Source organism: Ovis aries, chromosome 3 (assembly GCF_016772045.2).
Source record: "Ovis aries strain OAR_USU_Benz2616 breed Rambouillet chromosome 3, ARS-UI_Ramb_v3.0, whole genome shotgun sequence".
NCBI classification, from domain to species: domain Eukaryota; kingdom Metazoa; phylum Chordata; class Mammalia; order Artiodactyla; family Bovidae; genus Ovis; species Ovis aries.
In genome coordinates this window covers 183762882-183777163 of record NC_056056.1, presented here as the reverse complement: position 1 = coordinate 183777163, position 14282 = coordinate 183762882, and the positions used below count along the sequence as shown (strand labels likewise).

Here is a 14282-nt window from a genome sequence, read left to right as displayed (position 1 = left end):
GAATTTGGTGTGCTGCAGTCCATGGCATGGCAAAGAGTTGGACATGACTTAGCAACTGAACAACAATGATTGCATTGGGCTGACCTGGGTAACTCAGGATCATCTTCCTATTGTAAGGTCAGTATATTTGTAGGTTCTAACCATCAGAACATGGACGTTTTTGGGTGGGGACATTATTTTGCTTATGGCTATACCATCTTAATAGAATAAAGGATAAAAACGACATTATCATTATAAAAGACACAGAAAAGACATTTGATAAAATCCAACATTCATGATAAAAAACATTTAGCATATTAGAAACAGAAAGGAACTTCTTCAACCTGATAAAGGGCATCTATGAAAAAGCTGCCACTAATGTCATCCTTCCTGGTGAGAGACTAACTACTTTCCTCCTAAGATCAGGAACAAATACAAGGATTTCTGCTTTTGTCATTTCTATACTACCGTGCACTGGAGGTTCTAACCATGGAAATTATGGAAGAAAAAGAAAAACCATTCATGTTGGAAAGGAAAAAGTAAAACTTTTTTTAAAAAATTGTAGTTACATAATACAGTTTATAGAATTTTCTAAGGAATCTACTAAAAATTAGAATTAATAAATCAGTTCAGAAATGTTGCAGTGCATAAGATCAATATATAAAAATAAATTTATTTCTATGCAATGAACAATCCAAAAATTGAAAGTAGCTCTTTGCTCCTTTCATGTTTACCCATTTCTGTTCCCCTCTAATCGTAAAAGAACTAATTATAGAAATGAAATCAGTAAGCAATTGAAATGAACACCTGACTTATGTTCTCCTGAGTGCACATTGTGGTTTGTCTAACCTGTTGATTCTTTTGCTGGATAAAAAAGAATAACAGGCAAATTTGGTCTTGGAGTACAGAATGAAGCAGGGCAAAGGCTACTAGAGTTATGCCAAGAGAACGCACTGGTTGTAGCAAATATCCTCTTCCAACAATACAAGAGAAGACTCTTCTTCATTATTATTATATTATTTTGGCCATACCAGGTGGCTTGCAGGATCTTAGTTCTCTCAGCAGGGATCAAACCCAGGCCCTCAGCAGTGAAAGCATGGAGTCCTAACCTCTGGAATGCCAGGGAATTTCTCCAAGCTTTCTGATTAAAGCACTTTCTTTTCTAATGACACTTGTCTCTTGAATTACTGGCATGTGAGATGCAAGCAGCCAAATCTGGGTTTGGTTAAAAAACGAAATTAAGAAAATATTTCATTTATATTACCATCAAAAAGAATACTTAGGAATAAGTTTAACAAAATAAGTGAAAACTTATACTCTGAAAACTACAAAAGACTGTTGAAAGAAATGAAAGTAGGTCTAATAAATGGGAAGATGTCCATTTATTCAAAGGTATAAATGATTCATGGATCATTATCCATTTTTTCATAGATCAGAAGTTTTCGTTAACATGGCAGTACTCCCCAAACTGATCTACAGATTCAATACCATCCTTAGCAAAATGCCACCTAATTTTTAAAAAAGAAATTGATAAAACAATCCTAGTATTTACACAGGAATTTAAGGGAATCAGAACAGTCAATACGGTTTTGAAAAAGAACAAAATGGGAAACATATACTTACTGATATACTTTAGTTAGTGTTTCTAAGACTATTTTGGCATTTTTACTAATTATGAATTTATTATCAAATATATGTAAATATTTAACTTCTGATTATATATGTGTGTCATTCTTCTGTAGGAATCTATTATTACACACACATATATATATAGAAAAACACTTTTCCCTCTAGCTCTGAGTATACAGTGTATATTAATGTAATTACAAATTCTGATGCTAGAGGGCAGTTGCCTTGTTGTGTCTGACTCTTTGCAACCCTATGGACTATAGCATGCCAGGCTTCCCTGTCCCTCACCATCTCCTGGAGTCTGCCCAAGTTCATGTCCATTGCATTGTGATGACATCCAGCCATCTCATCCTCTGATGCCCTCATCTCTTTCTGCCCTCTGTCTTTTCCAGATTTACATTACTCAGTCTAATCAGGCAGCTTTTCCTCATAAATATATAGAGTACTTAGGGCAGTGAGTCAATAGTAGGAATATTTAATGCCTGTAAGTTTCTTATGCTATAGGGAGAAACTGTGGCGTCTCTAAGTATTTCATGATCTCTTGCCAGAATATTTTGTAGAAACTGTGGAAGAGGAAAAAAATTCTTTACCCTTCTGAGCTCTTGGCTGAGATCCCCTTGTAACCAAAGATGAATTAACAAAAGAAAAACAAACAGAAGTTTATCAACAAGAATACTTCATGTATATATGGGAGATAACCAGGAAAAATGAGTAAATTCCTTGAGATGGCCCACGTTACCACCATTTTTAGCTAAAGACAATTGAGACATGTTGGGATTGTTGGGAAACTGGTTATGGAAAGTTACCAGTAAAAGTACAATTAACAAGGGTAATGAAACCAAACTCTGCCAGGCCCTCCTAGGTATAAGCCCCTCCATGTCTCCCACTTCTTATTTATAGAAAAGCCTTGTGTCTACTAGGCCTTCACTGAGTTCCAAAGAACACTTAAACAGTTAATGATTAGAGAAATAGAAAATGCAGAAACAAAGAAAGCAATCAAGCAAGAAAAGTAATAATAGCTTGAACAATAGAGTCACAGGACTCCTAGTTCCTCCTGAAGGGATACAGATAACAATCTGATGCATATCTTTGAGTTTTTCTGCAGAAACTAACACCCCTTTCACCAAGTGGAAGATGTTGACTACATGATGACCACCAGCATTCTGGCTGACCGAAGACTGGCTGAAACCAGATTGATGATTGAGATTCCCAAAACATCAACTATTTCACCACCAACCAATCAGAAAAACATGCATGAGTTGATCATGCACCCTGTGACCCTCATCACTTATGTTGCCTTTAAAAACCCCTTGGCTGAAAGCCATCAGGGAGTTCCCGCCTTTTGAGAATCAGCTGCCCATGCTGCTTGCTTGGCACCCTGCACTTTCCCTCACCACAGCTTGGTGTCAGAAGATTGGCTTTGCTGCACATGAGGTGAAGAGACCCGATTTCAGTTTGGTAACAGTAAGATTCACTATGAAGATTTAAAGTGCCTTATCCACTGAATATGATTCTGATTTAGAGTCACCCTCTCTTCTCACTTTCACTCTCCTCTTGGCACAGAGAGGGAGACACAGAGGGAGACATTTTACAAATGAAGATTTTCTTTAAAAATGTGAACTCTCTTCACAAAAGGGTAACTTCTACTCTTTTCAGAGCTCCTCCAGTGTCTGCTGATTCTCAGGAAAAATAGCTTAAAATAATCCTTATGCCAAAGAGGCATATTTGGGGTGGCTTATTCTGCTACTTGGGCTTCTCTGGTGGCTCAAGAACCCACCTGCCAATTCAGAAGACCTGGGTTCGATCCCTGGGTCTGAAAGATCCTCCAGAGAAGAAAATGGCAACCCACTGCAGCATTCTTGCCAGGAAATCCCACAGATAGAGGAGCCTGGCAGTCAGACATGACTAACCAACTAAATAAAAATTCTGCTACTCATCAAAAGCAGACTAGGGACTGAAAAAGACTCTAAAGGTCATTTATACCAATCACATTACTGATGCTTGATGTCACTCTCCTACTTCCTTCCCTTCTCTACTAGTAGTTAAGCCACTTGACACCAAAGGCTTAGGAAATTCCTCTATTGGAAAAAAAAGTGGAGATTGTAGATTAGGTGATTTAGGTTTTTTACTTCCAGTTCTATTGGTACCTATTTTTAATATCTGGGATAAGCCACCTAAATTCACTGAATTTCTGTTCCCTTATCTTTCAAACAAAGAAACTGTGTAGATGACTTCTGAGGAATCTTTTACTTTACCATCTTTTTAAAAATCTATGACTAATGTAGATGGAGACCACTTTTTGAAAGAGATTCACTATGGGAGCTGTTGAAGCCCCAAGAAAAAGAAGAAACTAAGGGAATATAAATTAACAAACTAAGTTTTTCAAATGATCAAGGGGAATGTAATTAACACATTAAAAAAAATACACAGGTAAATAAGCGAGGCTGTGCACATTTTGTCTATTACGCCATTACAGTGTATGGCATAAAGAAGTTCTGTCATGCTGGATTAGCAACAGATAACTAAAGAACAATGAAGAAACAGAATAATCTAGGGTACAGAAAATGAAATATACGAAATTTAAAAAGTAGTTGTCCTTGAAGCAAGGAATCAGCTTTAATTACAGAAAACTCTGAAACAAACCACTTGGCTCAATGTGGTAAATCTTGACATATTTATTATCCAGGAATCTAAAGAACTTGCTTGTTAAGTAATGAAGCTGAAACAAATCCTCAGATATCACTAAAATTTGAGTCAAGTCAACCCAAAGTGCCAGATTTCCTGCTGGGTTTTCCTGCCTTTCAATATAAACATTAGGATGTCTGTGCTAATTGCTTTATTGCCCTTCTCAAATCTAAACCTAGATGGCTGTGAATACTGTGAAACATGTTTAGATAATGGTTAGAAATAGAAATGCATGTCCAATTAAGGAGATTAACAAAACTATGTGAGTTGATATTACTGAAAATCATAGCAGACATAACTGAATTTAAAATAATACATTTTAAAATTATTTTCCTGTTTTCTGTAATGTCTATGATTTACAATATTTTAAACAGCAGCATAATTTTTTTGTCTCTTCTGCAGATATAAAGTCAGAGTGCTTCTAATAGTTTCAATACCTAATTTATAATGTGTAGTTTTCCTTACAGTCTGATTGTAATGTTAAGAAATTTTATAAAAACTTAGAAACACAGAGAAGAAGATAAACTTGTTAATTCAGGGAATCAGATGAGTAACTGCCAATCTGGGGGTCAGGTTGCTTTGAGAATAACATAATACTAGAATTGCACAAACATATGTATATACATAAATTCTTTTTTTAAAGTGGACCATTTTTAAAGTCTTTATTGAATTTGTTACAATATTGCTTCTGTTTCATGTTTTGGTTTTTTGTCCTAGAGGCATGTGGGATCTCAGCTCTCTGAGGAGGAGGAGGTTTAGTCACTAAGTCGTGTCTGACTCTTGCGACCTCATGGACTGTAGCCTGCCAGGCTTCTCTGTCTATGGGATTTTCCAGGCAAGAGTACTGGAGTGGGTTGCCATTTCCTTCTCCAGGGGATCTTACTGACCCAGGAATTGAACCCAGGTCTCCTGCATTGCAGGCAGATTCTTTACCAACTGAGCTACAAGGAAACCCCCACCAGGGATCAAACCCACACCCCTCCATTGGAAGGTGAAGTCTTAACCACTGGACTGCCAGGGAAGTCCTATACATACCTTCTTTTTACAGAATATAAATCATATTGTTTTATCTAGTCAGATGTGACAAATCACATGAATATAAAAGAGGAAGCATATAAAGTGTTAGGATAGGAACGAAGAAAGAACTTTCATTTATCAGGTTTAAAAAAAAAGCATTCAAAAAAAAAGCATTCGTCTTCTTTGGAGAAAAAAGAAATTAATAAACATAAGGTGAATATATTAACTCATTTTATTTTTATTGAACTGTGGTGTTGGAGAAGACTCTTGAGAGTCCCTTGGACTGCAAGGAGATCAAGCAGTCCATCCTAAAGGAAATCAGTCCTGAATATTCATTGGAGGGACTGATGCTGAAGCTGAAACTCCAATACTTTGGCCACCTGATGCGAAGAACTGACTCACTAGAAAAGACCCTGATGCTGGGAAAGGTTGAAGGCAAGAGAAGGGGACAAAAGAGGATGAGATGGTTGGATGGCATCACCAACTCAATGGACATGAGTTTGAGTAAACTCTAGGAGTTGGTGATGGACAGGGAGGCCTGGCGTGCTTCAGTCCATGGGGTCGCAAAGAGCTGGACATGATGAACAACTGAACTGATTTATTTTTATTCAATGATGGTAGCAAAAATATACAATGGTGCAGTGCTGACAGGAAAGAGTGAAGAGTAGAGATGATCTGGGTAGTTGAAAAACTTCAGCTTTTTTCTCTTTAAGAAACTTTAATGATAAAAACCATTGTATAGGAACTCCTGTATTATTATCAGATCACCCAATTTTATGACTGACAGTTATACATAAGGGAAAGTTGAGGTCCATAAAGTTAAGTTATTCAGTGTTTTGGAGAGAAGAGAGTTCTAGAAAAACATCTACTTCTGCTTTATTGACTATGCCAAAGCCTTTGACTGTGTGGATCACCACAAACTGGAAAATTCTTAAAGAGACAGGAATACCAGACCACCTGACCTGACTCTTGAGAAATTTGTATGCAGGTCAGGAAGCAACAGTTAGACCTGGACATGGAACAACAAGACTGGTTCCAAATCGAGAAAGGAGTATGTCAAAACTGTATATTGTCATCCTGTTTATTTAACTTACATGCAGAGTACATCATGAGAAACTCTGGGCTGGAAGAAGCACAAGCTGGAATCAAGATTGCTGGGAGAAATGTCAGTAACCTCAGATATGCAGATGATACCACTCTTATGGCTGAAAATGAACTAAAGAGCTTCTTGATGAAAGTGAAAGAGAAGAGTGAAAAAGTTGGCTTAAAGCTCAACATTCAGAAAACTAAGATCATGGCATCTGGTCCCATCACTTCATGGGAAATAGATGGGCAAACAGTGGAAACAGTGAGAGACTTTATATTTTTGGGCTCCAAAATCACTGCAAATGGTGATTGCAGCCATGAAATTAAAAGATGCTTACTCCTTGGAAGAAAAGTTATGACCAACTTAGATGGCATATTAAAAAGCAGAGACCTTTGTCAACAAAGGTCCCTCTGGTCAAGGCTATGGTTTTTCCAGTGGTCATGTATGGATGTGAGAGTTGGACTGTGAAGTAAGCTGAGCACTGAAGAATTGAAGGTTTTGAACTGTGGTGCTGGAGAAGACTCTTGAGAGTCCCTTGGACTGCAAGGAGATCCAACCAATCCATCCCAAAGTCAATCAGTCCTGAGTATTCATTGGAAGGACTAATGTTGAAGTTGAAATTCCAATACTTTGGCCACCTGATGCGAAGAACTGATTCACTGGAAAAGACCCTGATGCTGGGAAAGATTGAAGGCAGAAGGAGAAGGGGACAACAGAGCATGAGATGGTTGGATGGCATTGCCGACTCAATGGACACAGGTGTGGGTGGACTCTGGGAGTTGGTGATGGACAGGGAGGCCTGGCGAGCTGCAGTCCATGGGGTCACAAAGAGTCGGACATGACTGAGCGACTGAACTCAACTGAACTGAGAAGACCAATGTTGACTTAAAAAAAATGCATAATGTGAGAGTTAAGAGATAAATTTTATTTGGGGGCAAAATGAGGACTGCAGCCCAGGAGAAAGCACCTCAGAGAAACTGCTCCAAAGATGTAGGGGGAAAGGTCAAGATACATGTGATTTTGAGGAAGGGAGAGTATATGCAATCAAGCACACATTTTCCCAGAAAGTTGCCTCAAGCCTCGTGAAGCTTTCTGCTGGTCACGAGAAACAATCATCTCCATGAAGGATTTTAGCACTTTTCTACAGATGAGGAGATACAAGAATTGGGGATATAAAATTTTATATCCAACTATCTGAAGACCTGACCTGCCAGTTTCCCCCTCCCCACCAGCACAGAGTGCCTCATTTCTCCACCCTGAACTCCTTTCAGGGGGTGTTGAAGGTCAGCAACTACAGCAGCACAAGATTAAATCCTTGTAGAGGTAGACGGCAGGCTCCCATGGCAAGTACCTATGTGTGGCTGACACTGAGGATTGGTGCTCATTTCACTTCATCTTGAGATTTTTGTTTAATCTTAGCACTATTATTAAAAACTCTGTCACAATGGGCAAGTACCATTTCAGTTTCTCACTTTCCTATTCTGGGAAAGCAGGGATTGAAAAAAAAAAACCCACATAAATTATCCTGTGTTAAAAAAAATTTGAGAAATGCTTGTTTAGGGGAGCAAAACTTTGTAGCCATCCCAAAATGTCTGGCATCAGGATTATTTCAAGCCAAAAACAATCAAGGCCCAAAAGACTCCAGAAGAAACTTTGCCCTTTCCCCTTACTGCCTAAAGGAAGTTCAGATAAGTCCTCCTATCCCCATCAGAGATTATCTGCCAAGAATCTGGGCTAGGTATGGTGGGGGAAACTCAGTGAGGGGGCTAGAGTTCAGAGAACCTTTATGTTCCACGGTCTCTGCATGGCCCAACAAATATTTGTTTACCAAGCATTTGCTTTTTTATCTCCATGTGAATTGCCTTCATCTCCTTCGAAGTTCCAAATGTCTACCCCTGCATGTCCTCTTTAGCTGCTGAAGATGTTTCAGACACTTTGGCTAGTTACTCAGTTCTCTTGGGTCTCTCCCATGTATGTAAATTCTGATTTTCTCCTCTTTACCTGCCTTCTGTCAATTTAATTCTTCGATAAGCCAGAAGAATCTAAAAGGGTAGAGGAAAATTTCTAACTCCTTGACATTCAGATAAAAAAAAGTTTCTTAGCTATAGTATTTCTTAGAGCCTTTGAAAAATGAATATTCATTACAGTGATATATTTCCTAAACTTTTTGGACATAACAAACATATTTTGCTTTATGCTGCATACCTTGAGCAAGGGATTGTGTGATAGAACAAGAAAAAAGATATGACCACAAGGTAGCAGTAGCATACAAAGAGATTTACTTGCCAGCCCTTTTCCAGGTTTGCAGGGAAGGGGAGTCCCACACAACAGAAAAACTTCCAAAGGGGTGTGTGTAAGAGTCTCGGAAAGGAAGTAAGGTAAGGGAACTCCCAGGAGACTGAGGAGGGAGGTTATTTGTCATTCTATTCTAGGTCACATGAGAGCTGGTAAATTCAGTATTTTGAGTCATGATATGGATGGGAAAAGAGTCTACAGTCAGGGGCTTCCCCAGTGGTGCAGCAGTAAAGAATCTGCCTACAATGCAGGAGACCTGGGTTTGATCCCTGGGTCAAGGAGATCTCCTGGAGAAGGAAACAGCAACACACTCCAGTAGTCTACATCCAGTGTTATATAATCATACCAGATAGGCATTTCTCTTTAATTCACCAGCTGATAATATATCTTTGGTTTCCAGTGATCTCAGTAATTATAGAATTTATCTCAAAACTGTCTTTTTGCTTTAAAAATCAGACTAACCACACAACATATTTTCAATTCATATTCATTAGCCATGTCTAAATTAATACAGGCACATTTAAGCATTTTAATATTGGTCTTGTACTCAAATTTTCAGTTCTTTGGTTGTATCTTCTAAATATTTCATTACCTATAAGGTCTTTGATAATTGTTTTAAGCAGTTTGCCTAAGGAGAAGCTTTTCTGGTTGACTGTGTATACTCTGTTTTCATTTCTATTAAAAGTGAGACGAAATGCCAGATTAACTATTTCCAAATTGTAACCAGAAAGATGATCAAGGTAAAATTACCAAATGTTGAGTTTATAACATGTTAGGTAGTCAAGCTGATCTGAGACAAATAGAACATTAAACCAGAATTATTCCAGCTAAGGTTCTAGGACTAGAGGTATCAGCTACTCTCTCATTCCGAAATGAGATACCAGACCACTTGTACATGACTTGCAAATGCTTGGCTGAAAACTGATTTTGGAATCTTTGGTGCCTTATCCATTCAAAGATATAAAAGTGTAAAAATGGGAAGTGATGGAAAATTGGAAATTAAAGAAAGGATTTCTTTGAAGACAGTTGTGATTTGAGTTCTAGAAAGAGGGCTGCAGGTGCTTGCTCTTCCCTTGAAGCCTAGTGAGAGAGGGCTCCAAGGGGATCAGTTGGAGAATCTGATACGTCCCTTGGAGCTTGGGGAACACAATACACATCACACACAATACACATCACAAACAGTACACATCAGACCTAAGAAAACTAAAAAGCAGGCTATGTTAAGAGTCCATGGGGCCAAAGAGAGTACTGAAGCGGGGAAATATCTGCACTCTCACCATCTAAAGTATTGTGTTCCCTGTGGACAGATGTGGGCTGGCATGGGTTGCCTTGTATTTTGCTCATGAAAGCAACCTAGATGGTTGAGGCAACCTCAACAGAAAGAAACTGAAGGTATGCTGCTAAAGGCATGAGGGCAGAGGAAGAAAAAGCTTGCTACTAGCCACGAGACACATTTGCTTGAATCAAGAGAACTGTAGATAGGAGATACACGCAGTGAGGAGGGGAATGGCAGAAAGTGGACTCTGAAGAAGGTAAACAGTGCCCCACTTTTGTGAGAGTATGGATCAGGATCAGCTCACCCACTGAGCCCATGGTGCTGCAACTAGATCACAGCAGTAGTGCTCAAGTAAGACCTTTTTTTCCCTTACCTGCCCTCCTGCTCATCGCAGTCCTACCCTGCACTAACACTGCTGAGGTCAGAAACCATGGTGGGTGATTTAGGAAAGGAGGAGGAGAATCAGGAGGGAAAACAGGGAAACTAACAATATTCCCTTAACACAGCAGCCTTTCCACCTACAGCAAACCTGAGCTAACTGGAGGAGTGAACATCTTTAATTTGAACTCATTTGGAGTATTACATGGGAATAATAAGAAAAGTCAGTGGCACATGTTTGAGATTTTCATTTGGGTTTGGGAAAAATTAACTCCTGTAGAGCAAATTTGTAATTAATACAGTGAGAGGAAAATGGAGTCACTTTATGAATACCACTTTCTTGTTCAGTGTATTGATTAAATATACATATACCTCACTGAGTAGATTTACACACTTTTAGTTGGTATTCTGAAAAGACCTATTATCAAAAATGGCTGCAATTACATTTCACATATTGTGGACTCTTCCACCTTATAATAATAGCCTTCTTGTTAAAATGTAATTTTCTGCCTTGTTTGATGACTAGAAAGCCTCTGCCTGCCTCTCACAACCCTCAGAATAGTGTTCACATTAACTGATTCCCTGTACTCAGTCACAGAAATTTTTCTGGTTCTAAATTATTTTCTTAAAATTATGATTATTAATTTTTAACAGGTAAAATCATTCACATGGTACAAAATTCAAAAGGACAAAAGAGTATATGATGAAAGCTTTTTCCTACTCTTGTCTCTCCACAACCTTCCCCAGAGGTACCCACTGGTAATAGTTTCCAACTAAAGTTTTGGCGTTAGTGTTCTGAAAAATGTCTACCTAAAATAAGATTTTAATCTTCATTACAGATGTCTTCAATAACCAAATATAACCCATTACAGGCTTAGTTTAGATTGGCAGTTCAAACAGAAAAAGTGGAAGTTGTCAAAAGGACAGTAACTATTAAACTATAATTAGGAAAATAAGCTGGAAGGGCAGGGCATTAAGTACTGACTTACAAGTGAGAACCAGGTTATATTGTGGTAGGGGACCCATGTGTAGGAATAATGTGAAAGAGGTGTCATGGCTCTTATACAAGCCAAAGGCTGTGACTAATTAAGTGAAGTGCCATGTTAGCCGAATGATTCTGAATCTCAATAGCTACAGCTTGGTGTGATTACAGTTAACAGGTCATTTAGCATATTTGATAGATGTAATAATATGAACGACTACATAAGGCATCATGTTTAATATCATGACCACTACTACTGCCACCATCATCCTTATCAGCACAGTTAGCATTTACTGAGCCTTGGCCATCACCACCATCACCATCACCATCATCATCACGATTAACATTTACTGAGCCTTCAGTATGTGCTAGGCACCAAAAAATGTTTGTCATGATCAAGTTTATAAGGTAGGTACTGTGATTATACTCACCTTCAGATGAGGAAACTGAATAATGGAATGGGTTAAGTAATTTACTCAAGTTACACAGTTATTAAAAGATGAAACCAAGATTTGAACCCAAGCAGCCTCATACTTACCCTGGTGGATCAGATGGTATAAAGAATCTGCCTGCAATGCAGGAGATCTGGGTTCAATCCCTACGTTGGGAAGATCCCCTGAAGAAGGAGGGGCTTCCCTGGTGGCTCAGTAGTTAAGAATCCACCTGCAATGCAGGAACTTCACGAGACATGGGTTCGATCCCTGGGTTGGGAAGATCCCCTGGAGGAGGGCATGGCAACCCACTCCAGTATTCTGGCCTGGAGAATCCAAATGGACAGAGGACCCTGACAAGCTACAGTCCATACGGTTGCAAAGAGTCAGACACAACTGAAGCAACTTAGCCCACACACACACCTGGAGAAGGGAATGGCAACCCACTCCAGTATTCTTGCCTGGAGAATTCCACAGCCAGCCCATGGGGTCGCAAAGAGTCAGACATGATTGCTTAACTAACATACACACACACACAGCCTTATACTAACCTGTTATTAGAGGGCATCCATGGAAGAGTAATATACATATCTGAGGACAGCAAGTAAGGACAGCTTCTACAGCCTCATCAGTCAGATTCACACAATGCCCCATATGAATCTCCTGTTTAAAAATAAAGAAAGTATAATCAAAAGAAAAAACAGGACAATAAGAACAGTGTGAAATGCTTGGGAAATGCTGTACTCTGATAACAAAACCCCCAATACCTATGAAAAACTATAGGAAGGACCGATGAAAGTCTACAGTAATTTGGAAGGTATAGCAGCTTTAAAAGTTAAATGCCCAACCACTTTATAAGGCAATTTGGCAGTATCTATTTAAACTGACAATAAGTATCCTCCAGAACCTAGCAATTAATTCAAACAGCAGATGTCCACTATATATATAGAAATGCTTGTACATGTGTGTAAGGAAACAACTTATAAATATGTCAACTGAAATATTACTTGTAATAGTAGATAAATGGAGATTGGGTAAGTAAATGGTGGTTCATTAATACATTGTAATAAGATAAAACAGTTACAAAGAAAAATATTTACTTGTATTAATAGACATAAATCCTAAACATGTTAGTTCAGACACTTTGCAAAACAGTGTTGTAGCATTTTATAAAGCTAAACATGTACTTACTGTCTGACACAGCAGTTCCATTCTAGTCATTACCCCCCAAAATGAAATCATATGTCTACACAGACACTTGTATGCAAATGTCCACAGCAGTATTTATAATAGTCTAAAATTGGAACAACCTGAAAGGTGAATATATGAGCATGCTGTGTTATACCCAGACTATGGAATACTACTCGGCCAAAAAAAGGGATGAAATATTAACATGTTTAACAACATGGATGAATCTCAAAAATATTATGCCAAATGAAAGAAGTAAAGAAAATAGTAAAAAGCCAAAGGATGATATACTGTATGATTTCATTCATATAAAATATTATAGAAAAAGCAAAACTATATTGACAAATGAGTGGTTGCTTGGGGGAAGGCTACAGCAGAGCACTGACTGAAAAGAGATGGGAGAAAACCTCCTGGGGTGATGGAAATATTCTGTACCTAATTGTGGTAGTGGTTATAAGATTGTAAACAATTACTGACATTCATCAAACTGTACACTTAAAATAGGTGAATTTTATTGTATGTAAATAAAACTCCAATAAAGCTTAAAAAAATTTTTAAAACATGATTTTGAATAAAAACTCAAATTGTAAAACAACACATATGATATGAAACTATTATGCACTATTTAAAAACACACGACTCATTTGAAAAGACCCTGACGCTGGAAAAGATTGAAGGCAGGAGAAGGGGACAACAGAGGATGAGATGGTTGGATGGCATCACCGACTCAATGTACATGAGGTTGAGTAAACTCCAGGAGTTGGTGATGGTCAGGGAGGCCTGGTGTGCTGCAGTCCATGGGGTTGCAAAAAGTCAGACATGACTGAGTGACTGAACTGAACTGAAAAACACATAATATAATGTCTTGTTTATGAATATATCACAATGAAGGCAGTGGAGAAGGGGATGACAGAGATGAGATGGTTGGATGGTATCACCATCTCAATGGACATGAGTCTGAGTAAACTCTGGGAGTTGGTGATGGACAGGGAGGCCTGGCGTGCTACAGTCCATGGGGTCGCAGAGTTGGACACGACTGAGCGACTGAACTGATCACAAATGATGAAGCACAAGCTGAAATCAAGATTGCTGGGAGAAATATTAATAACCTCAGATATGCAGATGACACTACCTTTAGGGCAGAAAGCAGAGAGGAACTAAAAAGCCTCGTGATGCAGGTGAAAGAGGAGAGTTAAAAAGCTGGCTTAAACCTCAACATTCAAAAAAGAAGATCATGGCATCCGGTCCCATCACTTTATGGCAAGTAGATGGGGAAACAACAGAAAAAGTGAGAGACTTTATTTTCTTGGGCTCCAAAGTCACTGCAGATGGTGA

General features: G+C 38.6%; 1 protein-coding gene across 2 annotated transcripts in view; it reads right to left on the bottom strand.

Moving 5' to 3' along the window:
* The window catches only part of AMN1 (antagonist of mitotic exit network 1 homolog), a 78705-nt gene that overhangs the window by 12313 nt on the left and 52110 nt on the right, over nucleotides 1–14282 (bottom strand). For both annotated transcript variants that reach the window (XM_004006747.6, XM_012175065.5), the window contains exon 6: nucleotides 12311–12422. In XM_004006747.6, coding sequence (XP_004006796.1) covers nucleotides 12311–12422 — 112 coding nt within the window. The remainder of the gene's footprint in view (nucleotides 1–12310; nucleotides 12423–14282) is intronic.